The following is a 26,042-nucleotide window of genomic DNA, read 5'->3' as shown; positions in this document are numbered from 1 at the left end:
TCCCTTCCAACCCGGGATTCTATGATTCTACGGTAAGTCCCTGTTTGCCCATTTCTCCAGCCTGTTGAGCTTCCTCTGAACAGCAGCACACTCATCTGGTCTATCAACTACTTCTCCTGGTTTTGTGTTGTCTTCAAACTTGCTGAGGGTGTGCGGGGGTAGGCTGTGAGAGCACTTCCTAGGTTTTTTTTATACTTAATGAATTCTGTATGTAATTTTGATGTGCCACTTCCACACACGCAAAGAAACCAATTCTGACCTCTCGGAAATCTTGTCTTCTGACACTGCAGTGATATTGTAGGGGCCACCAGCAGGCTTTGAATTGTCAGTTCAACCTCCGAAGCCCTTCTCTGCTCCTCGTACACTGGACACACATCTAGCCTTTAATGAGATGATCTCAGGCAGGTGAGAGATACCTTTCATAAGGCTTACTGCTTCAGGTGATGCCTGCAGAAGTTTCTTGCCATCAGCCTTGCTGAAAGCTGAACGTCTGCAAATCACAGCCTCGCCGCTTTGTAATCTTGATATTGCCAAAAAATAATTTTTTTAACTGAAGAAAGCGACGCACTGCTTTGCCACAGTGTCCCTGGCTGTGTCCCTGTCTGCTTGGATAGCCTTCCAGCAACTGGTGTGAAGTTCAAGGCTTTATCACAGCAACATCTAAGTTTTGCAAGCAATGGAGTTGGTCCTCGTCCCAGAGTGGAGGAGAATTGGCTCTGCCTTTTCCAAAACAAGCGCTTGGCCCCTGGGCTGCTTGGTGCTTTGACATCTTGTCTCCATGGCAGTGATCAGCTGGCAAGACTGATAAAAGAGGCCTTATTCATTGACTCGGGTAATCCCGGCCAGCGCGGCCGTGCCGGGTGCTGCAGCAGGCGGAGCAGCTGCTGCGGCAGGCAGCGAAGAGGCAAAATGGCTCTTGCTCTCCTCTTGGCAGCAATCCTGGGACTTCTTATTGTCAAGGCGGTTTTGTTTCAGCTGAGAAACCCGAGCTCCCCTCCTTGCATCAGGAGCTGGATCCCTTGGTTTGGAGCTGCGTTTCAGTTCGGGAAAGCTCCTCTGGAGTTTATAGAGCAAGCTAGAAGCAAGGTAATGGCTGTGGCGGCGTGCCTGCTCGTGGGTCTGTGCTTAGGGTGGCTGCCTGCAAGGGGAAAGGCGAGGAGAAACTTCTGCATTAAGTTTGCCCCTTTCCTGTCATGTTTTATAACGTCAGGAGCATTTAGCTGGTGAAGGATCGGCTTTGTACCAGTAATGTTGCTAAGTTGTGGATCCGATCCACGCATGATCTCTGTGCTGTGATCATCCTGTTTGGACCCAGCACCTCTGCTGTTTTGCTTTTGCAGTCTGGCTACGTGTTAATCTTGGGTTCAGATAATGTGGAAAGCCCTGTGCCAGGCGCTGGGACCAGGAAACTATTTGCGCCTGTGCCAGGCGCTGGGACCAGGAAACTAACTATTTGCATGCCTAAAGTTAGGTGAGATTTTTGAATACCAGGCTGGTGTCCCTCAACATTCAAGAGAGACACAGGCATGCTTGGCAGGCAACTTTTTCCATCCAAAAAACTTACCAAAGACGGGTATGAAGACTTACCCCCTGGACATGCCTTTCTTTCTCTATGTCTGTCTGATAGAGAGAGACGAAATGATTAATTTAGATTAGATGCTTAATTTCTAGGCAGCTAATACTAACTGACATAAAACCCAGTTTCCCATTTTCATTCAGTGATGGTATCACCTGCTGCTGCAATATAGTCAGCCTCAAGTGTTCGATACTGAAGGATCACGCAGCCCACTACTTGCAAAAACTAGCTAAAAACGAAACCACCGTAACATCCTGAAATTTGAAAAAAAAATTAATAAATACCGGATGTTTAAAATTTGCTTTCTCATTTTGAACTATTAGATTTCATATTTGCAAGTACTTCTTTGCAGCCATGGTTGTTATAAACTTGTGGTGTGAAATGAAAGCAGAGGTTCAAGTATAATCAGCTGAAGTAAAAAGAAAAAGGCAATCATAATATTTCTTTGACTCTTCCGATACAAGGCTGTTAGAGAACCTACTTGTTCTATTGCAAACATATCCTGGTGGCAACCAGATTACAGCAGCTTGCCAAACTGTCCTTTCCAGCGCAATCCCTTTTGGGGACGGATGTTTCACCATGACTGAAGCTTGCTTTAGTTGCCTTTTTTTCCAGGAAGCTTTTAGCAAAATCTCTTAGATGAAATTCTAAAACAAACCTGACAGAAGAGTCCTTTTTGGGGGTTCATTCACAGATTGAATGAGCAAAACTTTTACATACCGAAGAATGTATTGAAGTACAAATGCAAACTTAGTGGCTCTGGGTCCATTAATTTTGATGTTCATTTGCCTGGAGACCCTTTAGGCCGCTGTTGGTGCGATGGCAGCTGCTGACACATCTGGACACACCAGAAACACCTGAAGGGCTTTATAAACCCCAGGTTTTGTTGGGAGAGAAACTAGAACAAGAAACATTTTCAATGGGAGAAAAAATAAGACAAAGCAGAAAGAGAAGGCTTTCTTACATATCTATCTCCCCTTTACTGCGTGTTTGCAGAAAGGACCTTTCCTTTGACTTTTTCCTTAGTCCAGCAACTCGGCGTCCTTGTGACATGTGACCTCTCCCTGCGGACCCCCTGGGCCAAGAGGGACCTTTCCATCCGTCACCCCCAGGCTGGCTGCCTGCCTGCCTGCAGCACGATCATCCGGCAGTCTCCCTGTCCCCGGGGAGGGCTACTCTCTTGTTCTCCCCTTCCTCTCCTTAAACACCCCAGGCACGTCTCCCTTCCCACCTCCCACGCTGGCACGATGTGCTGAGGCCAGGAAAGAAGCCTTTTCCTGCCTGCTCCCTTTTAAAGGAGTAGGCACTGCAGCACAGTACGGCCAAATAAAACAGGTGCTGCTGCCAAAGGGGTCATTAACAGGCATTGCAAGGGTTGCAAAATACATCTGCAATAATCCCAAGTTCCTTAATATTGCCAGAACAGGGTTACGTGTCCTTAGTACGAGCAAGCTGCCCTCGTAAAAGTTAGTGCAGAAACAGGCTCTAGGCAGCGTGAAACTTCTTCAGCTCCATAGGGTCCTTACCTTCAGGGGAGACTTTTGCAAGTAGAAAATTTCCCCCGGATTAATCCTTCAGTCTGTCAAAGTGACACTCATTTATTTTTGTTTCTTAAAGAGTTAGCTTTCTTATTATTGTCCCTTTTGTGTATATCCCTGGCTGCTTTTTCTCTCAAGCCCTGGAGTAACACACCAGACTTCCGCTGCTTCCAACCTGCACTTCGCTTGAAGTTCGCTCCTTCAGTTTTCCTCCTACAGAAGAAGACGTGGGCTGGAAGAATTGTCTGTTTTTCCCCTTGTGTCATCAGTGGGTCTAAGAAAAGAAAGATCCCCTGCTCTAATATTTAATCTCTGGTCTAATAAAAGATACCACCTCTTCCTCCTAAAGCTGCCTGGCTAGTTAAAGCAGTTTTGCAGGCGGTCTGGGATGGGCAGGACCGGAGCCACCATGCAACATAAAATACAGGTAGAGCTGCTTAATGAGGGGTTCAAAGGATGTGGTTCCCCACTTTGCCTGGCAAACATGATAAGAGTTAATAAGGAACTTCAAATGCTTCTCATCGGTTTGCTAATTAAGCTAACAAGAAAAGTTCAGTGAAACCCATGAGACTGTTCTGCACTGCTGTACGGACCTGTGGATCCGTACATCGCTCGCACTGTGCTGACTGCGTTTGGGACATGGTGCCATGTCTCGGGACTCAGCTAGATGCCTCGCAGCCTTATTATCTGTGTGTGGTTGCGTGAGGGATGGCTCGCTGGGTTACATGGCGAGGGACACGCATCCTGCATGAGGTTTGGTGGAGGGGAAACAGGCTGGAGAAGAGGACAAGGCTTCTGGTGGAGCGTTTCTGAAGACGATGTGCACAGCTGAGTCGCTAATGGTCTGTGACCCTGCTCCCATGCACAGAAGACCAAAATGCTGAAGTCCCTGAGATAGAGAGGGGACACGGCATTGAACTCTTGTGTGTGCGCATGCCAAGGGGGAGAAAACCAGCCCAGTGCTCCTAGCTCCCAACGTGAGTCTTGACACAACTGCAGCTGTCTCAGCCGAGAGTGCTTGCTCCCCTCCTGACAGTGCCCCTGGGAAAAATGGCTCTTTCCCCGTTTTCCTTCTTTTGGGATTTTGGAGAATGTCCTTCTGAAGTTTTTATTCCTCTGGAGTGTTACTTTCATGTAGGCTCAGATCTGCCTCTCATCATGGCACTGCTGTTTTGTGCGGTGTTTCCCAGTCTTTGGAAAAAACAGAGCTTTCATGACCGAAAGCAGCTTCATAGGCCCTAAATCCTAAGAGGATTTTTATTTTGCTTTCTATGTCTCTGTATGCCATCAGGTGTCCTTGAACACTGTTTCGGACAGAGCAGTAAACTGGGACGCAGTGTTGGCAGGCAATGCCCACTCTTCCCTGGTACCCGCCCGTAACGCAACGATGGTAAATGCAGAACTGCTTGACAGCTTGTGCCAGTAGCTGATGTTATTACAGTAGAACATCAGCATAATTATACGGGGACAGATGAAAAGTGTGTTTATTCAGGTGTCTGTCTCGAATAGCAGCTATTAGTAGATGCTCAGTAACAGGGTGTAAGGAGCACACCCAGATGAGAGCACGCCGCCTTCTGCTTTTTCTTCCCAGCTTCTGGTCATCAACAGTTTAGGGACTTCCTAGGCTGGAATTTGCATCCAGATGATCTGACTCTCTCTTTTGTTACCCTGTGTATAATTTTGGCTTCACAGCATCCCACAGCAATGAATCCATAATTTAACCACGAACCATACGAAGAAAGTATTCTGCCTGGTTTTAAACCAGCTAGCTTCTAATAGGTGCCCATTAGCTTTGACATTATGAGAAACTGGGAGTAATTATTCTCTTTTCACCTTTCCTGGGATCTAAGTCCGCTTAGTCTCCTTTTACTGAAACTTTCACTCATGCCTGCTGTGCATCCCTTTGCCTTTTCTAGCTCAGTATATCCTGCTGAGATGGAACGGGCAGAGACACACATTAAATTGAAGATGTGGGCGCAGGACGGGTTTAGATGTTTGCTGTCCTTCCTCCGCTCCTTTCCTAGCAAGATGAGAGCTCTAAATTAATTATTAGCACTTGTATAATACATCTCGGAGTCATTTCAGAATGTGATTCTTCTAGGCCTTCTTCTTCTGTGATGTTTCTAGGTGTCCTCATAGTTTAGACTCCCAAATGACCCCAGATCATGAGTAAACTTTTAATTCCTTCTTCTAAGGAATGAATTAGAAATAAGTTTAAGGCCACACATCCTTAAGTCTTCCTAGAAGCTGTATTGGGCTCTTCTTTGGTACATCCTATTTATCCACTACTAATCCTGGTCTTTAGTAATGCTTGTAAAAATTTGCTGAGTACTGGAATGACTCTTTGAGGCTTCCCCCGTCCTCCTTCAGGAGCCCTTTAGAAAGGCACCACGTTTGCCTGTCCATCCTCCTGGTGCTGAGGGTCATTTCACAGATCACGGTAGGTAGTTCTGCAACTTCATATTTTAATCCCTCTAGAGTTTTGAATTGATGTATTTATCACTGATTTCCCTAGCACTTGTTTCATAGAATCATAGAATCATTAAGGTTGGAAAAGACCTCTAAGACCATCGAGTCCAACTATTGACCCAACACCACCATGCCCACTAAACCATGTCCCTAAGCGCCGCATCTACACATCTTTTAAATACTTCCAGGGATGGGGACTCAACCACTTCCCTGGGCAGCCTGGTCCAATGTTTAACCACTCTTTCAGCCCGTTTAAGCCTATTCTACTTAATACTTCCTTTGAAACAAGGTCTCAGTCCATCACTCTCGGTGAAAGGCTCCAGGGTGGGACTCATCTTAAACTGTTGTAATCGCTAACTCAGATTGCTTCCCCACTTGGTTTCTTTACACCTTGAGCATTTATCAGGCTCAGCAACACCCTGGGAGACTTCCTGCATCTGGTATGTTTGGAAAAGTCTTTATTATTGGGGATGGGGATTGCCATTAGTAGTTTGATCCTCAAATCTTTTTTACTATTTGAATTTTACATTTAATTTGTCAGGTATTGTATTTATTTGTAATTTCCTGTTTGGAGACAAAATTCTGCTTTCTGAAAGATGTGTCTTTGAATATCCGCCGTCGCTGTGCTGTTCAATGAAGCTGACTCGTTCTGGAGGTCCTTTATGGACCTTGTTTTATTTCAGTTCTGTTTACTTTTGGTTTGATTTTAATTATTCTAAATAGATTGCAGGAAATCGGATGAGATTCAAAACCAAATTGTGTAGGTGTTTACAGGTAAGCAAGACGTCCAAGCTTTACTGATGGTCAGTGGACACGCAGTCAGTCCTATCAGTGGAGTCTAAGGGCAGTTCAGCTCACCATCAAAACCAGAGGTGTGCAGCAGCTGGTCAGATGAGTCGGTTTTTAGGCTCCCCTGACTGCATAGACTCATTCTCTGTTGTATATAACGGGAGCTTAGGCATCTCGCTCACATGTAACCATCTGAAATAAAGTGTTCCAATCTTTAACTGAGTGTGACCTTAATTGAATAATTAAGGTTACTGCATGTTGCTATTAGTTCAAATTTAATTTTATTTTAAAATTAGTTTAAGTACATTTTAATGTTAATTTAAAATTTTAAAAATCTGATTTAAAAACAAGCACAGTACAAATTCACTGACTTTTATCCAGCCTGGTGATGAGGACATGCTGTTATCCATAAAAAAGCAGCCTTAGCAATTTAGCTATTATGAAAACAATATTTTATTTATTATCACCCAGAGAGTTTAAACAGTCGTTCTTTCTTTAGTAATTTACAGTTGAAGGACAGAATCAAAATTCAATTGATGTCAAGAGGAATCTTTTCCTTGGCTTCAAAGAGCTTTGGATGAAGCGGGCTTTACAATACGGACACAGACCACAAAAGAAATGGTTAAAGTCAATGGCACAAACCATGCGAGCAAGGTGGACTCGAGGCTTTTCAGTACTCCAAACAGATCAACAGAAAACTGTTTCTCACCCTTGTCAGCACCGTAACCTGGAAAAGAAAATCGAGTTCCTTGATGTGTCTAGAGACTTTATGAAAGCCCCAAACCTTTCCGTATGCACAGTAACTTTGCCAAAAGAAGGTGGTGAGCGTATCAGTGTAAATGCCGGGCTTTTGGTTTCCAAGGCTTTTGCCTGTGAGCAGAAACTGCCTTGACTAAGAAAAAGATGCTAAAGATGCTTCATTTCCTAATTTTGATTTTCTTATGCCTAAATCTGACAGGCAGCAGATATCGCACATTCGTTTGCTAGTTTAGGGTAGCTACAAATATCGGTGATCTTTTTCATAATGTAGGAATTCAGAAGTGAATACTTATTGCTGAAAGTTTTGAGAGGGCTCTAGGATGTTAGGTTAAAGGATAACAAAAGGATGATTTATGGCATCAGAAACCTTCCCTGAATATAGGTCTCAACAAACTCCATCTATTCTGCTCAAAGCTTGTTAGCTATTTTGATGTTAATCTTTAAACACCTGCACAGGAAAGAAATTGTTGGTATTAGCAGAACCTTTAAACTAGAAAAGAAAAGAAAAAAACACATTAAAAAGATGCAGGAGTGGGGAGTTTTTGTTAAAAAATGTAGATTGAAACAGGTAGGATTATGGATTTTTACAACGTGGGTACTTTGCTACGGCAGCCAAGGGATGCAGTAGATAATCCATCACTTGGGTTCTTTAAATCCAGGTAGATTGTATTGTCTGAACTGTAATGTAATTCAAATATAAAATGTTAATCTCAGAGAAGGGATCTCTTCTACCCTGCACGAGGACAGGCAGGCCGCTGTGATGTTCCCTTCTGGTCTGTAAGTCTACAAACTTTGGTCTGATTCATGTTCATCTTTGTGCACTTCCGAGCCAAGGCGTACAGAGCGCAGGAAGGAGCAGGTCCTCCCTCCTGACCTCTCAGCAGTACTGAAGTCCTGTTGGGGCTCCCGTCAAACGTGTTAACAATACAGTGATATGAAATCTTTGTTTGTTCCAGCATGGGCCTGTATTCACAATATTCGCTCTGGGAAAACGGTTTACTTTTGTGACTGAGGAAGAAGGAACTGAAGCATTTTTTAAATCTAAAGACTTAAATTTTGAACAGGCAGTACAACAAGCTGTCGAGAATGCAGGTAAATGAGACCTAGCTCTTTTTTAATGGAAATCAAATCTAGTCACCCAGGAACATTAAAGCCCAATCCAAAGCCCATTGGCTTTTTGATCATGCCTTAAATGCTTATCTTAACCCATGACCATGCTACGAAATGAAGGTGAAATGAAATTCCTTCCTGTGGACCCAGCACTGTAAGCCTGCTAAGTGATTTGGATTCAGTCTCAAGGGATCAAAGGTTTCTGAACCAGAGACTGTTACTGCTTTTATCATCAAGCAACCCCAGTTTGAGATCAGGTCCTTGTCTGCGGCTAGACCCTCCACCTACGTGTACCAGGTTTGGAGCAATAGTATGTTGTCTTATCACCTAATTTGAACATCAGCTTGTAGCAATAATTAGTTGTTACCCTGTAGTACAACAGTCGTTAGAAAGGGATGAGGTATATATCCCACCCGCAGTGGCATGCTCCATCAGCTCATGTGCTTATATCCACGTGGAACCGCACAGACAGGAATTCTTTGAGTAGTTTGGCAATTTTGGTCTGTGAAATGAGAGAGAAGCAAGTTGGCAGAGAGATTAAATCACAGAATCACAGAATCCCTGTGGCTGGAAGGCACCGCTGGAGATCGCCTAGTCCAAGCCCCTGCTCGGAGCAACGTCAGTGACAGCAGGTTGCTCAGGGCTGTGTCCAGTTGGGTTTTGAGTTTCTCCAAGGATGGAGACGCCCCAGCCTCTCTGGGCAACCTGTTCCTGTGTTTGACCATCCTCACAATAAAAACTTTCCTACGTCTCAGTGGAATCCCCTGTGTTCCCATTTGTGCCCATTGCCTCCTGCCCTAGCCCGACCGCCTCTTTACTCCCACCACCAGATATTTATCCACACTGATAAGATCCCCCTGAGCCTTCTCTTCTCCAGGCTGAACAGTCCCAGCTCTCTCAGCCTCTCCTGGTATGACTGAGACGCTGTACTATAGCATGAAGACCCAAACTGGTTTTTTCTTGGATTAATTTATTTTTCATGTCAGCTCAGTTTTGTGGCGCGCATGCACATCTCTCTACATCCACACGGAAGCTGGGGGGAAATCTCTGGATTGTTGATTCTGGCACTGAAGCTTCATGAGGCAGGAAGATGTTACACAGACTGGGAGAAGCAGAGGGCTCACCAAAATCTTTACAGGGTTAGAAGGAAACTTTTTGGGAATTTCACTATAGGAAAATGAGGGTTAAGGCATTTAAATTAGAGTCACGAGTTATGTGTAAAAATTTTCACTCTCTTTCTCAGTCAAAATCTACTTCATCTACTTTCCAAAACGTTTCTGTTTCTTTTTGTATTTAGTTTCTGTCCCTGCAGAAGCATTTTATCAGAACCATGGTAACCTCTACAGCATGTTGAAGGGAAAAATGGGTCCTTCAAATCTGTACGTGTTCACGGGCACTTTGTGTAAGGAACTACATGAGCACATGGCACACCTGGGCACGGAGGGCACAGGCAACCTCAATGACCTGGTAAGGTAAGGGAGTTTTGCAGCACATCTCTAACGCGTGCGTAACCTATATGGGAGCAGAGATGTTACCGTAAAGCAGGTGGAGCTCAGGCTCACAAGCGTTAGAAAGGCTGTGTCAGGATACTCATCACTGCTTCACAGTTTCAGGCGGCTCGCAGGGTGGACAGGGTTTCATCTAAAGGTGTTTCTCCCGGCTGGGAGAAACATCTGAACTACCTGTTTGGAAGAAAAAAGAAAACACAGCATCTTCCAACAAACCCTGTTTCCCAAAAGATGGGATAAAGGTTTCACATGTTTATAAAGAACTTATGAACAGACAAAATGCTTGATCTTCAGCAGGATGAAAACTTTCCCCGTTTTCCCTGGTTTCCAAGCCTAGCCCAAAACTTAAATAAGACTTCTGCACCTGACTTTGCTGCCAGAACTTCATCCTTCATGTAAAAAAAATCCCTTTACTGAGAGCTTCATGTGACAACAACAGAGCTTTTGACTCCTCCTTCTTCCTGATCATCTGGGACAACACCTGTATCTTGCCTGTCCATCAGGGCTACAAGCTGAATATTGCCTTTGGCTTGGACCCATTTCTAAGACCTCACATCCAGGTTGTCGTTTGCTGACTTCTTCTGCATAATACATTTAAGACACGGCTTTTTACTGCAGCTAAAACACTGAGCGCCTGTCACTTCAATTACTGCAATTTGGATTAACTGGGGAAAAATGTGGGGGAAAGGGGCTTTGAAACCTCCCAGCCCTCAGTCCCACTGGTCTCAATACTGGGGTGCAAACCCCCACATCCCGTGGTGGTCCCCCGCCTGCCTTCTGAGATCAAAGACACATCTGCTTCTTGTGAAAAAGCAGACAGCCGTCAAATCGGTAGCGTGCTGATGTCATGGTTTAACCTCAGTCGGCAACTGAGCACCACGCAGCCGCTCACTCACTCCCCCCTGGTGGGATGGGGGAGAGAATCGGAAGGGTAAAAGTGAGAAAACTCATGGGTTGAGATAAAGACAGTTTAATAAGTAAAGCAAAAGCCGCACACACAAGCAAAGCAAAACAAGGAATCCATTCACTGCTTCCCATCGGCAGGCAGGTGTTCAGCCATCCCCAGGAAAGCAGGGCTCCATCACGCGTAACGGTTACTTGGGAAGACAAACGCCATCACTCCAAACGTCCCCCCCTTCCTCCTGCTTCCCCCAGCTTTATATACTGAGCATGACGTCCCATGGTATGGAATGTCCCTTTGGCCAGTTTGGGTCAGCTGTCCTGGCTGTGCCCCCTCCCAGCTTCTTGTGCACCTCCAGCCTTCTCAGTCGGTAGAGCATGGGAAGCTGAAAAGTCCTTGACTAGTGTAAGCACTGCTCAGCAACAACTAAAACATCGGTGTGTTATCAACATTGTTCTCACCCTAAATCCAGAACACAGCACTGTACCAGCTACTAGGAAGGAAATTAACTCTATCCCTGCCGAAACCAGGACAGCTGGTATGTATATGTATATACTGCCTGGTATGCTGATATTGGCTCACATTTTCTTGTTACCCCCCCGTCTGAATCCATCTGTGGTCTTTTACCCGGGCTGAAGTTTCTGAGGGCAGGGATGGACCTGTTGTTCTCTGCTGTACTGGCACCAGCACAGACCATGGTCCGCGACATGGCGTGGGCGCCCATGGCGGCATTGGTCTACGAGTCATACGTGAAGCATGCATGGCTCCCTGCTGCATCCCTGCTGCAGCCTTGGGGAGCAGGGCGTTCTTCCCGCTGCCGTGGCTGTCATGGACACCGGTCATCGAATCCGAATCAGCTGCTATTTGTCTAAAACTTTTTAAAAAGTCATAGGCTAGATGATAAACCACAGAATCTGTAAGAGTCATCCACAGTAAATCTGTGCTGAGTGTGATCTGTTCTTATGGCTTTGCCAGACAATACAAGATAGAAGAACTGGAATGCAATTCCCTGGATAATTGTTATTTAGCTGCCTCAAAATTAAATCCACAGAGCCAGCAGGTGGCTCCATCTTCCTTATGATCTGTAGGAAAGCGAGAAAGTGAAAGAGCCGTTGCCTGAAATATGCGTTTAGCAGTGGCTGGAACCCAGCAAAGGCTGCGTGAGGGTTTCTCAGAGCTCAAGAGTCCAGGTGAAATGGCCTGGGAAACGAACTCGGAGTTGGCAGGGTAACAGAGGAGCAAAGAGGGACGGAGCGAGATAAAAAGAAAACAAAACAAAGCATTGTTCAGTCCAGCAAATCTGCAGCCAGAGGAAGGATTTCTCGGGGTGTCTGGTTGCAGAAGGGGTTGTGCAATGCCCGGAAGGTCCACATGGGCTAACCTGAAATCAGAGGGGTGGTTAACGGGGAGAAGGGGACGTCAGCGCCCAGAGCCTTTCTGCCACTGCTCAAGTGACCGAACGCTAACTGACGAAGTTCAGCCACATGCAGAGGACTAGCCTGAGGTCCGTGTATCTCCCAGCCTCTGCTTACAATCTGCAGTAAGGGTGTGAGTGAGGTATGAGCCTTGTGCCAGCCCTTCCCACACTTCTAGTGTTGGCAATTCAACACGCCGCATCCTGACCTAAAACGGCTGCAACAGCTTCCCTGTGGCCTGTAAGTCACAGGGATCTTGTCCTTGCAGGCAAGTCATGTATCCAGCAGTGGTGAACACTTTGTTTGGGAAAGGCATCTGCCCAACGAGCCAGAGTGAAATCAAGGAGTTTGAAGAACATTTTCAGAAGTACGATGAGGACTTCGAATACGCTTCTCAGATGCCCGAGTGCTTCCTGAGGTAACGGAGCGGAGATGATGGACGTGGTGTACCTATTACACGCATTTTGCTTGCTGGGATATCAATCGCGAGAGAGATTTCCCCTGGAGGATGATGCGCTGTCTTTATCAATGGTGCACCCTTGGGTCAGGCAGGCTTTCAGCTAGGTCCTTCAAAGAAGTTCTGACCTTGTCTCATGCATTTTCCTGGCATAAAGCAGAAACAACCTTGCCTAGGTGGGCAGGGTCCAGCTTGGACCTGTCAGGGAGCAGCAGAACTGGGCAAAGGGCAAAGGCCTTTAGTTAGAGCCTAAATGTGAGTCCCAAGCTGAGGGGGTCCCCAGCGAGGCATCTTTCCCACACCTTAGCTGTTTTCCCAGCAGACTGATCCCAGGTTACATGGCTGCACTGTTGCAGAGCAGACCTTGGGTAGAGGCAACCAAACTCCAAGGAAGGGAGCCTGTCAGTGCTGTCAGGGCCACGACAGCACCTTGAGCACCTCAAAATAGCCTTCAGAAAGGACTAAGGATGGTCTAAAAATGTGGCCCTTATTTTCTCAGGGGAGGTGATTCTTGAAAGATTGACCTAGGCAATTGTCCAAAGCCACAGTGAAAACCTGTAGTGGAATAGATATGAAAATCTAGGAGTCTTGCAGTCACAGGTCCTGGCTGCAAGATGAGGTCTGGCCGAGGTGAAGTCAACACTACTGTCACTCAGATATACACTTGACTATTCATCAACTGACGGCTGCCCAGGGGCTTTTGGAAAGAAACCAAGGAGTCCTTCCCATGGAAAAGGAAATGTTGGTTTGTGCTGCCTCAGTTAAGTGCTTCTTGTTTGTTGCTTTTCTTTACAGGAACTGGTCAAAATCCAAAAAATGGCTTCTAAAATTATTTGAGAAAGTAGTGTCAGATGCTGAAAGGACCAACCCTTCAGAGACCACATCCAAGGTAAACATCCGAGGCTATGAAATAAGATGACTTCGTTGTCTATTCTGACTGAAGGAATGGAGAGCAGGAATTATTTCAGTACTGGAAGAAATAAGCCAAATACGTCAGCTTTGATAGCTGTACCTTAATTGTCCAGTATTGCTGTTACCTACATTAGGACAGACCCGTAATTTTGAGTCCTGCTCCTCAATTTAGTTTATTTCCTACAATTCTGAGAACTGACATCTTCCTCCGGGGAATTTTAAGCCAAGGGTTCAGAGCTGTGACCCATCGCCAGCCTCCGGTATCGCAGCTGCAGTGAGCAGTTGAAAGAGGTGAGAGAAAGACCTCTTCAGTTGTTTCTCTGAGGGCACTGCGCTGTGAAATTTCAAAACCTTACATGTACTATTTTTAAACCCTGGTGTAGAGTGAGTAGATCCTCCAGCAGCCAGACTAGTAGAAAATAGCAGATTACTGGATTGGAAGCCAAGTACCCACATATTGATTGTGTCAAAGCCGTGATAAGTTGAACCCCTGGTTATTCTCCTTCGCTATGGCCAGAATTCTGCCTATACGGCTGACAAACGCGAGGGCAGAACTGGCCTGGGAATTTTGATCTACCAAATGATTATAGAACGGGTCATTAAACAAACCAGGTTTTATTTAGACTTTAAAAGCTTTACATACCACAATTTATTTCGTAAAATAAACCAGAATAATGGAAAGAAAGAGAGGGCTGGAGAGGGGCTGGTGGGAGGTCAGAAGGTGCAGGAAGTAGGAGGCACGAACTCGGTGTCTCAGATTGGGTGGGAATTTGGAAAAAACAGCGGTCATTTTTTTATTCAAGGTCAGCCTTTTCCCCTCTGTAAAGTAGACAGGAAGCTTTGCCTTGAATGCATGGTTGCCCTGTATTTAAGGAAATACTATAAACAAAAGCTGATCCTAGAACATTACACAGTTGCTATAGTTTCAAAGAATGTCAAGCCATTGAAGTGACTGGTTAGGTCACTAGCAGAGCACCTGGAACTAGGAACTTCGCTGATATATCAGACCATCTCTTCACAACAAGCACCTTTTTGGCAGGAACGGAGAGAACATTTTCTTCATTTCCATTCATTCAACTTGTTCAGTCCCGTTTTCAGGTTCTTTAAAGTAGAGAAGTAGAGCAGGAATTAAAAAAAGAATAGAGATTTCTTTTTTCTTTCTTCCACATACAAGCAACAATGGGGAGCGAGGGAACCAAATCCCCTAAAAACTTTAAGAAAATGGAGGGCAGCACAAGTATTCAGTAGGGATTCACGTGGTGCATTGACTTCTTCTGGCCCTCTGCCTATGAGTGGGTCTCACTTTCTCTTAACAGCTGTCATCTCTACTTTGTGACTGCAAAAAACCCATAACTAACCTTACTTCTCTTTGATAAACTAGTCTTACGTTATATCCTTGAATTCTAGTAAGCCCTACCCTAAACTAGATTTTAATATATTTTTGGAAATACGCATTATTATCTTTTATTTATAACAGACGCTACTGCAACATCTCCTGGATAACTTGCAAGGAAAACATCTAGCTCCCAATTATGGTCTCCTGATGCTCTGGGCTTCCCAAGCAAATGCTGTCCCTGTAAGTACATCAGCTAGAGAAGCACCTTCTCTCTATCCTGTTCAAAAGCCTGGTTTGGGGAAGCAAAGACTTTGAAGCAGAGGTCACGCACACTGCATGTATTCCAAAGAAGGGATTATCACGCCCACATGCATCACTGCAAATATACCCAGGCTGCAGTGCCACAGAAGCAATGACAAGAAAAGCTCTTCTTGTATTTTTCCTAAATTATTATGTCCCCTATCGTAAGATTTTGGGAACATACGCCTCATAGCTATTAAGATCACAGCCTTAAGCTGTGAAGAGCATTTAACTATTCTGAAGCACTATGGCTGTGTTATAGTAGAGACTCTATTTTAAATAGCCTGGTGTCATCGATTGTAAAGAATATCAAAAAGCATAGTATAGAGTAACTTCATCTGTGTGTAAATCCTTGAGTGAATTTGGCTCTTTCGCTTTGGGGGATCTGTCGTACAAACGCCAGTGTTGCTTCAGGGGAAGAAAAGCAATAGTTTGATTCTGCTGCCACTTAAGTTTTGTCTGTGTTGGAAACGGATTTGACAGATTAATGGTACAGATGTATGTATGCTAACAAACCCAATATATCTAACATAGCTTAGGCTGACCAAAGACATTTATAGCAATTTCTCAGATGAAAAATCCATAGCAGCAAAAACATCCTTTATTTACCATGACTACTGAGCTCTTTCCAGCACAGTTATGTCCGTTACAGATGTGATTTAGAAAAAAATGATAGTGAGTTACTTTTATATGTAGTCCTAATGGATATATCTATCTTTTTTGTAGATTGGATATTACTACAATTTACCCTAAAGGAATTTCATCCTTTTCAGTGAGGTTTCTGTGGATTCACATGTTGGTATAAGCGAGAGGCATAGCCTGCTGTCTGTTATCAGGATAACTGACATTCCTTCCACAACACTATCATTACTTACTTCTGTAATATTCAGCTGTAAATAGACAGGCAGATATTCCGTTGTTTCTCAGAATAGTCACAACCACTGTTCTGGTGACTGGAATGATGAAAAAAGGCCTTTCACCTTCCAAGGGGATTTTTTACAAGCTCGTTAAGCCCTTTTATCTGAAACAACTCAGTTATCCCTCCTCGGCCCGTGGAGTGAAGCCACGGTGTCCAAGTGCTGTACAAGAAAACTAAGCTACCAGATTTGTTTTGCAGGAGGGCTGCATCCGCATGGGGCTATTTGGGAAATAACAGTAAGAGTTCTCATCCCTCACCAGCACAGATGGCCCGCAACCAGATCGGCGTGCAGACTGCATCTCCCGCTACTCAGCAAGAGGAGAGAGACTCCTGGCAGTGCTGCGAGTCCTTCTGGTTTCGTCCTACTTAAGAGGATTTTCTCCCTTCCTAAATTTCTTGATTTTCAACTTCATTGCATAATCAGTTAGCAAATTATTTCTAAAGGGGATATACTACTGCTTGTTTTGCTGTTAATTACAACTTTTCCTGCCCATTTTAGTGTAACTCACTGTGACAACGCTGCAAATTATTTCACCTCATTTCTGCTAATATTAGTAGGAATTTACTATTTAATTTTTCTTCCATTCATGCAGCTAAATCTAATCACACACAATGATTTAGTAATTCATTTTAACACCTAGTTATTTGAAATTAAAGAAAGGATTCTGTGTTTCAAAGGTCAAAGCCAAAGCTATGTAATATTCACTGAAGATAAGTACACAGCAGATGACTAGACCTAATCTCCCAGGATCTGAGCCCTTAGATGTGGATTTACCCCAGAAGCACAGCTCCCTGTGCATCCTAACTACAACAGGCACATCCAAAAAAGCGCAAATGTTTTCAGCTGCCTCTGTGATTTGCTACAAGGATACTGTAATTCTGTTCCATATTCCTGAGTTAAAGTACTTTCATCTCTGTTTAGATTGCGTTCTGGACCCTTGTTTTCATACTCTCTTATCCTTCCATTTACAAGAAAATCATGGAAGACCTGACTTCTGTTTTTGGCAAAGCAGGTAATAAATCCGATGATGTCCTTCTGGAACCTAGAAAGTATTCATTCTGTGTTGGCCCAGCACATGGCCAATGGTCAATGGCTGGGAAAAACGAATGTTGCTGCTGAGGGTACTACTGCTGACATAGAGTCCAGCTCTGAGTTCTTTATTCAGCATATGCTCAAGATGTATTTTTAAGCAAAACCACCTTTGATGTAAGCAAAAGAAGGGTAGAAAAAGAACCAAATGTATTTGTCTCTTCATTCCACACCTATCATTTAGACCTAGATTTGTATTAACCAGTCTTGTGCTTTTTTCATGCATCTATGAGAGGGTCAGATGAGGTCTTTCAATTCAGCTGCTTTTCATGGTGTGATGTCCACCAGTTACAGCTACTCTGTGGAAAAACAGGCCAGGAACTGTTCTCTTTTCTCTCGTCTGAGGATGATTTGTCCAGCATGATTCACCCCCACATGACTAATCTCTTTCCCTCAAAAAACAGTCACCTACTGGGAGCAGTCATTCACATATGCAGTCCCCTGAACAATACTTAGACTTCCATGGAAGACTCTTTGTTGACATGGTCAAAACCACATCAAGGAATGTGGTTTCGATCGTGCCCCTGTACTCGGCACTGGTGAGGCCGCACCTCGAATACTGTGTTCAGTTTTGGGCCCCTCACTACAAGAAGGACGTTGAGGTGCTGGAGCGTGTCCAGAGAAGGGCAACGAAGCTGGTGAAGGGTCTGGAGAACAAGTCTTGTGAGGAGCGGCTGAGGGAACTGGGGTTGTTTAGCCTGGAGAAGAGGAGGCTGAGGGGAGACCTCATCGCTCTCTACAACTACCTGAAAGGAGGTTGTAGCGAGGTGGGGGTCGGTCTCTTCTCCCAAGGAACAAGCGATAGGACGAGAGGAAATGGCCTCAAGTTGCGCCAGGGGAGGTTTAGATTGGACACGAGGAAAAATTTCTTTACTGAAAGAGTGGTTAAACATTGGACCAGGCTGCCCAGGGAAGTGGTGGAGTCCCCATCCCTGGACGTATTTAAAAGACGTGTAGATGAGGCGCTGAGGGACATGGTTTAGTGGGCATGATGGTGTTGGGTTGATGGTTGGACTCGATGATCTTAGAGGTCTTTTCCAACCTTAATGATTCTATGATTCTAAGGAACATGTCAATAATTAACCAATAAGAATAATCATGAACCAGTGCTTAAGCCTTTCTCCTGGCCCTGTTTTATTTGCTAGTGTTAACATAGCCCAAGAGCTCAGCCTTGACTACTTGTCTTGGTGCCTACAGTCCCTGAGATTCCCATGCAGTGTCCTACCAAAGTACTGAAAAAGTCCAGGGGCTCTTAACTTCCAAGATGACCTTTGTTTGGCCTCTTCTGGCAAATGCCATATCTACAGCTACCTTAGAGTTATTAAATTATCTTCAATGTCTTTTCTTAAATTGTACTGATTTTGGTTCATTTATTTACTCTGAAATATAAAGAACATTTCTGGGTGTAAACAAGATCTTAAAGTCTTGAGGTATTCTATCAGAAGGTCTAAAGCAAGACGTGTCAGCATGTATCAAAACAAGTATGAGATCTAATTTTTACATGCAGTCTTCTTTCTCATGCCATAACAGGTAAAGATAAAATAGAAGTCTCTGAAGAGGACCTTAAGAAGCTCCCTTTTATTAAATGGTGCACTTTGGAAGCCATACGGCTGAGGTCTCCAGGTGCAATCACCAAGAAAGTAGTAAACCCAATAAGAATTCAGGTCAGTTTCTTTTTTTTTTCTTTCCCCAGAAGGATGCTGTATGATTTGTCTGGAAAGTGGCCTCCCAATAGGTATAGATAAAATTAAAATAGTAGAGATATTCCACAATCTCACATATAAATTCTGTTTAGTTTAACAGATTTTTTCATCATCATTATTTTAATTGTCATTAATTTAAGAGTGGTTTTGCCTCTTTTTCTCATAGTCTTACCTTCAGTTTTTAATTGACTTTACATTAAATTGAATTGAGCTGGAGATACTGTGCTGATGGTATATGAAATAGTAATCAGACACAACAAATACAGTAAAAGGCACCACGATTTAGTAACTGATAAAACTCGTTCTTTTCTGTTTGTTCTCTTCAGTGCCGTTTAGAGGGGAAGTGCCAGCATTCAGGAGTCTAACAAATAAATGTTTGGGAGAAAAACACTCTCTCTTAAGGAATCAGCACTCATGCCCATTTAAAAAATTACTGAAGTCCCATAAAGGTCTATTGTCATATAAGTCTTTCTATGAATTTCTTTGTATTTTTAAGGAAGTGCTTAACAAAAGATGTAGAAAAAAATACCAGTTCACATGGTACATCAAGAAGTGGGAAAGACAGAAATAATGTTACTATTATTTCTATACCTGAAAAACCAAATGAGAACAAAAATAGTCTTTCCACATTCGCCACTGTTTAGGTCTTTCTTGTGGAAAAATGGCAACAGGATGAAGCAGCTTCAAACATGTAATATGTCTACTGTGGCTTTACCACCTTCACTTGTCCTGTTCGGACCTTCTGCTGATGGAAGAGAAGTACTAAAGAGGGACTGTTTTGTGAGTTGAACCCGTGATTTTCTCTTTTCTTAGAGTTTTTTCTCCTTTTCAGAATTTCACCGTCCCTGCAGGTGACCTGCTGATGTTGTCGCCGTATTGGTTGCACAGGAATCCAAAATATTTTCCTGACCCAGAAATGTTCAAACCTGTAAGTTGTCACTCTTAGCGTGAGTATTCTGCTGTCTTTTCTCCTCTTCACTTATTTCACAACAAAAGCACATGGACAAATTGGCTTAAAGTTGGGTATTCCCCATCATCTAGAGGATGGCCTTCTATACAGAAAGGATGTGCACAAAAAGGAGGAGCCTGTAGGAATAAGCAAGACTTGAAAAGTTCAGTTATATATTCCAGATAATATGGTACTACTTTATATCACTTTGATCTTGATTCAAAGCCCACCATGGAAAGACCCCACTGATTTCACTGTTGAACCCAACTCCAAGTACTCTCCTCTCCCTGGCATCTGTCTGGATAGCTCATCTCCACGTATTTACCCAGGCTCATTGGTCTTTCCAGTCAGATGATTTCTGGTAGGTATTAGCTCTGCTAATTCAGTAGTTCATCTAGAGTTTCTTGATTGTTATTCCACTCCCGGTGGCCGTGTGGGCAGGCTTGTAACTGCTCTTTTTAGCACCATCTGCTATAGAACGGTTTGTCTTTTTTTACAGAAATACATCAAGGAGTAATTTAAATAAAACTTCCCTTCTAGCAAACTCTTCACCGATTTGAAATCCCTCATAACAATTCCTGTCTGTTTGAAACCCTAAGCAGAAACCTTGATGCAGCAGCTTATTCCTTTAGTAACTGTATTCCTAAAAAGCAAGCTAGCTTGTTTTTTAGAAACTCACCCTTTTTCCATGAGGAATAGGTGAGTACCCCTCGGACATTGCCATTCCAAATGGTACCACCACCTTGCTTCATCACCACTGAGATTTTTTTTCTTGCTTTTATTGGATTTTGATGCTAACAGGTTTCCTCTTCAGAAAGCTCTAAACAGCCCAAGCTGAAAAAAATCCGAAATAAACAAACACAAGATTACATCTTCTCTAAGACAGCTTCATCAGAGGAGTTAGCCTCCATAAACTTGACAGGGTGTTGCTTGAAGGCCTTGGTAGAGTTGCACTGAGTTTCTGGAGGCTGGTATATATAGTTTGTCACCCAGCATTCAAGAGATTTACCTCTGTCAGTGCCACCCACCCAAACTTTAGCTGATATTGCTTTGCTCCTCGTGTTGCTCCTTTTCTCTTAAAGTAACTCAGGATGGAGCAAGGAGCTCTCTGGGTACAGACAGGCTGTTTTCATTGGGAAGAGTTTAATTTTCTCACACGTTGGCTTGCACCTGAGAACGGGGCTGCGCAATCCTTGCCTTTCTCTTGTGTGACAGCTCATACACTTTGCATTTATCTGTGCACAGTGTCTTAGAAACAGTTTGTGTGCAAGACGTGCACGAGCCGTTTGTGTGCTGTCATACAATTTTGTGGCTGAGGGAAGGTACTGGTTGAACATTTGCTTTGAACGTGCATATATTTAAAAGGAGAAGGTCGCAGTTTTATAGGCATTTCAATAGCTCAAGACGCAGGATTTAGAAAAATGGGGAGGCATAGGAAGAACGCTTTAAGGGTGATTTTAAAAACCTCTCCAGCACTAAGCATGTTTCAAATGGGACCCTCATTTCTTTCCCTGAGTTGCTCCTGACTTTTGAATCCAGACTCTGACACTAACAGGTTGAATGCAAAAAATGGCATTAGTGCAACTTTGTATTGAGCATTAGCTGTCCAAGGTCATTTTTAGCCTGGAGAAATAACGTTAAGCTTTATTTATATAAGGCTGATTTGGAAAAAAAAAAAGTTTCTTCCCACAGGATCGTTGGAAAGAGGCAAATTTAGAGAAGAATGCTTTCTTGGACAGCTTTGTGGCATTCGGAGGAGGGAAGCATCAGTGTCCAGGAAGGTCAGTGAAACAGCTGGGGTTTATTTATTCCCAAAGCTTGCAGAGAACAACTCTCTTGAACCGGGCTCCTCTTACACTTGGAGATAAAGTGTTTTCATTGCTTTGCTCTTTGTCAGTCCCCTAATGTTCAGTATTATCTGGACCTTGTTTAAACTGATTTGAAAGTGGTTTCATTCCTGGAAAAGACAGGTTAAGTCACGATGTAAAAGCAGAATCTGAGACTAGCTTATCAAGGGATATCCCCCAGGAAGGAAAGTCAGCCTAGCTCTGCTGCTGCTGAGGCACCTTTTCATCAAGGGAGAGTTGTTCCATTTACAAACATGCCAGTTTACAGACACAGGCTTTTAGGCTGCCATAAACCTGTTCTAAACTAACCTAAAGAACATTTCTCTGGTCTGAGACTCTCTTTCCATCCTCTACGATGCCATTGACATCTCTGCTAATCTTCAAATGTCTTAACTGTCTCCTCTCTGTTTAAATCTTGTCTTTGCATTAAGGCCCACGCAATTGTATGATGGCTTAAGTTGCAGATCCTGTCTCCCTTCACTCCTCCAGCAATGCCAGCCTCAATGCTTCCTGCATTCCTTCTGCTGTTTTCTCTGCTGTCCCTCTTCCTGGAACAAGTCCCAGGGAGCCAGCTGCTCCTCATTTCTGTGTTCAAACATCTCTACGCTCAATTCTCTGCCTTCAAAACACGGTCTCCTCTAGGAAGCAAATAACCAAGAATCCTTAAAACTGGTCAGTTTAACTCAAGAGTCCCATGTGGAGCGAGGAATCCAGACGGTGTTGCAGAGGATCTGCATTCTTGAATCTGCACCCTATAGCAGGCTGGACATGGGTGTCAGATAAACTTTGTGAAGACATTAAAGACATAAACAAAATGAATAAAACTGCATTCACCATTTAGGCTTGCCGGCAGAAAGTGCTCACGTACTGCTGTACCTCCGTGACTTGTACCATATTCCTAAGCTAAATATGAGCACAGCCTCATTCCCAGCCAAGGGCAATAGCAGAATTCACAAGAGGCATCCGCAGGTACAGGACAAGCTGCAAAACAATGTTTCTGAAAGCTGCTTGTTTATATATACTGACCTATTTCTTTGTTCAGGCTGTTCTCTGGACTCTGATAATATCTTTAAAATAAGTTCGTGGTTGGAAAGAAAATTATAACATTTCTACATAGGCAATGGATGGAGAATCTTTTTCTTGCTGACATACAAAAAGTCCTTTCAAACCCTTTGGCAGTCCACATGGTAACACACACCTTCACATTTTTCAGCAATAATTCTAAAAGAATAATGTGGTGGTCTTGGAAGAAAGGAAATTAAATCAAGGGATGTATCTAGATCCCAGGTTGCAGATTTCCTTGGTGTGACTGAATGAAACAATGATATTTCAAGTTTAAGATGCATTTTCATTTAATTCAGTACTGGGATTTATAAATAAAGAAACATTTAATTTCTCCATTGCAAAAGTTCATCATGAAATTAAAAGCTAATTTAATCAAACTGAAAGCCAGAAAATAACTTACTTGTCAAATATTCTAGGAAACTGACATGGGAAGAGCTCCCACAAAGCCATTTCTGTGCCATCATTTTTACCTAAAAGAAAAATTTGATGGCAGTGAAGCTACTTCTGTCTAACCAGGTGACTATTGCCGGTGCGACTGTGCTTATCTTGCATGGCTCCATCTGTTGTCTCCTATCTTATGCTGACATTGTAAACCCTTCAGCCCAACGGCCATTTCATTCTCAGACTCCATTTACTGCAAGACCTCAATCCACAGCTGGGCTCCTGGGTTCCAGCACAACACCAATACGTAGCAGTGCAACAGGGGCAAGATTTCAGAAAGCAAATCTTTGTCAAACCCCCTTGTCACTAAATAAAATGGGAAGGCTTCAGTGACTCAGAGTGCTAGGGGAGGCCCTAGGACTCGGTCATGAATACGAAAGACAGGTGGGAACTAAGGGGCATTTAGCTGCAAGAAAGCTCATGGTTTCTGCTCAGTACAATGTGCTGTGGGAGGGAGGGATGCACTGGGACTCTGCAGTCCTGCCTTTCCCTCCTGGGCTGTCCCTCTGGCCACCCTGGCACATGTGTGTTGCTTATCATCCTTGTGCCTCAGCATCTCTACAGAGCAGAATAACAACAGCAGTCTACTTGGAAAAGCACTCTGAGACCTAACGGTGGGAAGTGCTGCAGTTATCGGTTATATCCAATGCCACTCGGACAGATTGCAGATGAACCCCACCACGGGTTCAGAGGTGTCAGAGCTGGTCAGCTCACATCCAGCTGTGCTTGTGTTTGAAGGACGGACCTCTGTAAATGCAGCGCTTCCACTTTCAGGGCCACCTAGAGGCATTTTGGCATTTGGCCACATCCTGGTACATCTGTGCCAAACCAGTGAGGATGGCTCAGAGGCAGAACCTCAAGCACCAGGGGCCCAGGACCACACTGTGCAACCAGTGCAGTGACTGTAAGGAGTCCACCTTTGTACGGTGCCACCGGCATGGAGTTTGGGCTAGCAAGTCTTGCCTGACCTGAGCTAATTTCCATTGAAATATCTCTGCACTGCATTCCCCCGAGCTCAAGGTCACCAAAAGCTCCCTATCTCAAGGTAATTCCAATGTGAAATCACAGAGGTAATTTGGGTCTGAAGCTATGCCAAAACAAACAAGCATCCTCCCACTCCGGAGCACAGGGTGGCTCAGTGCACAGATCTGGATGGCTCTGCAGGAGTTAGCTTGGGTCTCGTGGGGCTTATTAGCTTCCTCCTCACACCTGCCAGGCCAAATCCAGGCTGATGCCATGTGCAGTCATGTGGCCTTCTCCCCAGCGAATTCCCCAATAGCTGTTTTATCCAAGTTTTCCAGCATATCTCAGATAATGGAAAATAAACTGTGTAGAAGAGCAAGGCAGTATTAATATTTTAACTAAGTATTTAAGACATGTCTCAATTCTGCAAGTGAGTAATCCCATGACCTGGCATAGGTACATGCTAGTGCCTGAATGCAGAAAGCTCTTGTACATACCAACATGAAAAAATAATAGCCTAGAGGAGTTCACCTGCAGTTATCTGAAATCTCCGGACTGACTAAGAAAGACCCTTCTGAGAGTGTTACAGAAAAAAAATCATGCCCTTGGGTCTCATACTGCATTCTAACGCTGACGCATTAAATAATAACTCCCACTGTCACAGCTACTCTGATGTCATCAGGCTCCCAGCTGTATTCTATAACTTTATATAGCACAATTAGTCATATAGCCTTTTCTATATTTGACTGTCTTCTCACTCCTATGAAGTTATTTCAAGTCAGCAAGCGTTAGAAGAACATAAATGTTTACACAGTGGAAAAAACCATAATGATAAGGGGCTGTTTTAAAATAGGGTGTCAGAGGGATACTGTCGGTCTAACGTTTCACCGGAAAGAAGGGGCAGCCACTGCATTTGTGTTTGTCGCTGAGCAATGAAGCTGAACAAAGCTACGGCATATTTTCCTACTGAAGATAAACTTTCAGGCAGAGCTAAAGCATGGAATGTAAAATGTGTCAAAGACACCCTGTTTCTTATCTGATGATAACACACGTGTGATCATCAGGCTGGATGACCAACGTTTTCCTCCCTTTTCTTGCAGGTGGTTTGCTATCATGGAAATCCAGTTGTTCGTTGTGCTGTTCCTATACAAATATGAATTTGTGCTTTTGGATGCAGTACCAAAGGAGGTAAAAGATCCATGCATTTATACAGCATTCCACGTCTTTATATCTTTCATTCATCACGCTCAGCTGAACAACCATGCTCAACTGTGGTTATGTATAATGAAGCAAAATTTTGAGAGGAGCGTTAATAAAACATGTAATGAATAACTCAATCTTCATTTTAACTCAGAAAACCCAGAGTAACTCCAGCAATGTCGTGGGGCTGCGCTGCCTACACAAGAATGCACCTACAAGAGTATTTTGTCTCATCATTGCCTAAACATTACCAGAGATTTTTTAATTGCTTTCTGCCACTCACAAAACCAGTGAATATGGAACTGGATTATTAATACTTCAAAGATATGAAATCAGATGCAGAACTCGCAGTGCTCTTCCACTACATATTCAGTGGTGGAAGAGAAATGATTAGGGTAAGACTGTAGGAGCAACTGTGACATAGAAAGGTTTTACCATTAACAGAGAGTGGGGTGGTCTCCACTCTCAGAAGTAATTCCCTTCCCCATTTGCACTGTGTCCTTTCCACTTTCCAAAAATCCTCGTTCCTCACAAACATGGACTGCTGTGAAGTCAGCATGTCTGCCTGTCACAACCTAAACACAACAAACGTCCTTCTATGACCAGATGACCCACCTAGTGGATGAGGGAGAGGCTGTGGATGTGGTCTATCTGGACTTCAGTAAGGCCTTTGACACCGTCTCCCACAGCATTCTCCTAGAGAAGCTGGCCTCACGGCTTTTAGACAGGTGGACTCTGTGCTGCGTCAAAATCTGGCTGGACGGCCGGGCCCAGAGAGTTGTGGTGAATGGAGTT

The 26,042-nt window shown here is 43.9% G+C and overlaps 1 protein-coding gene across 1 annotated transcript in view; it reads left to right on the top strand.

The window, feature by feature from the left end:
• The first annotated feature begins 909 nt into the window (after positions 1 to 909).
• Positions 910 to 26,042, top strand: part of LOC103906915 (24-hydroxycholesterol 7-alpha-hydroxylase) — a 26,727-nt gene continuing 1,594 nt past the window's right edge. Inside the window, exons 1-11 of the mRNA XM_009288975.1 lie at positions 910 to 1,086; positions 8,088 to 8,223; positions 9,539 to 9,713; positions 12,334 to 12,483; positions 13,318 to 13,411; positions 14,912 to 15,010; positions 16,912 to 17,002; positions 18,610 to 18,743; positions 19,615 to 19,710; positions 21,424 to 21,512; positions 25,148 to 25,235. Of these exons, the coding sequence (XP_009287250.1) occupies positions 910 to 1,086; positions 8,088 to 8,223; positions 9,539 to 9,713; positions 12,334 to 12,483; positions 13,318 to 13,411; positions 14,912 to 15,010; positions 16,912 to 17,002; positions 18,610 to 18,743; positions 19,615 to 19,710; positions 21,424 to 21,512; positions 25,148 to 25,235 (1,329 nt within the window). The remainder of the gene's footprint in view (positions 1,087 to 8,087; positions 8,224 to 9,538; positions 9,714 to 12,333; positions 12,484 to 13,317; positions 13,412 to 14,911; positions 15,011 to 16,911; positions 17,003 to 18,609; positions 18,744 to 19,614; positions 19,711 to 21,423; positions 21,513 to 25,147; positions 25,236 to 26,042) is intronic.

This window comes from Aptenodytes forsteri, unplaced genomic scaffold (genome assembly GCF_000699145.1).
Source record: "Aptenodytes forsteri isolate BGI_AS27 unplaced genomic scaffold, ASM69914v1 Scaffold57, whole genome shotgun sequence".
NCBI classification, from domain to species: domain Eukaryota; kingdom Metazoa; phylum Chordata; class Aves; order Sphenisciformes; family Spheniscidae; genus Aptenodytes; species Aptenodytes forsteri.
Note: the sequence above shows the minus strand (reverse complement) of the source record. Positions and strands in the feature narration are given on the sequence as shown.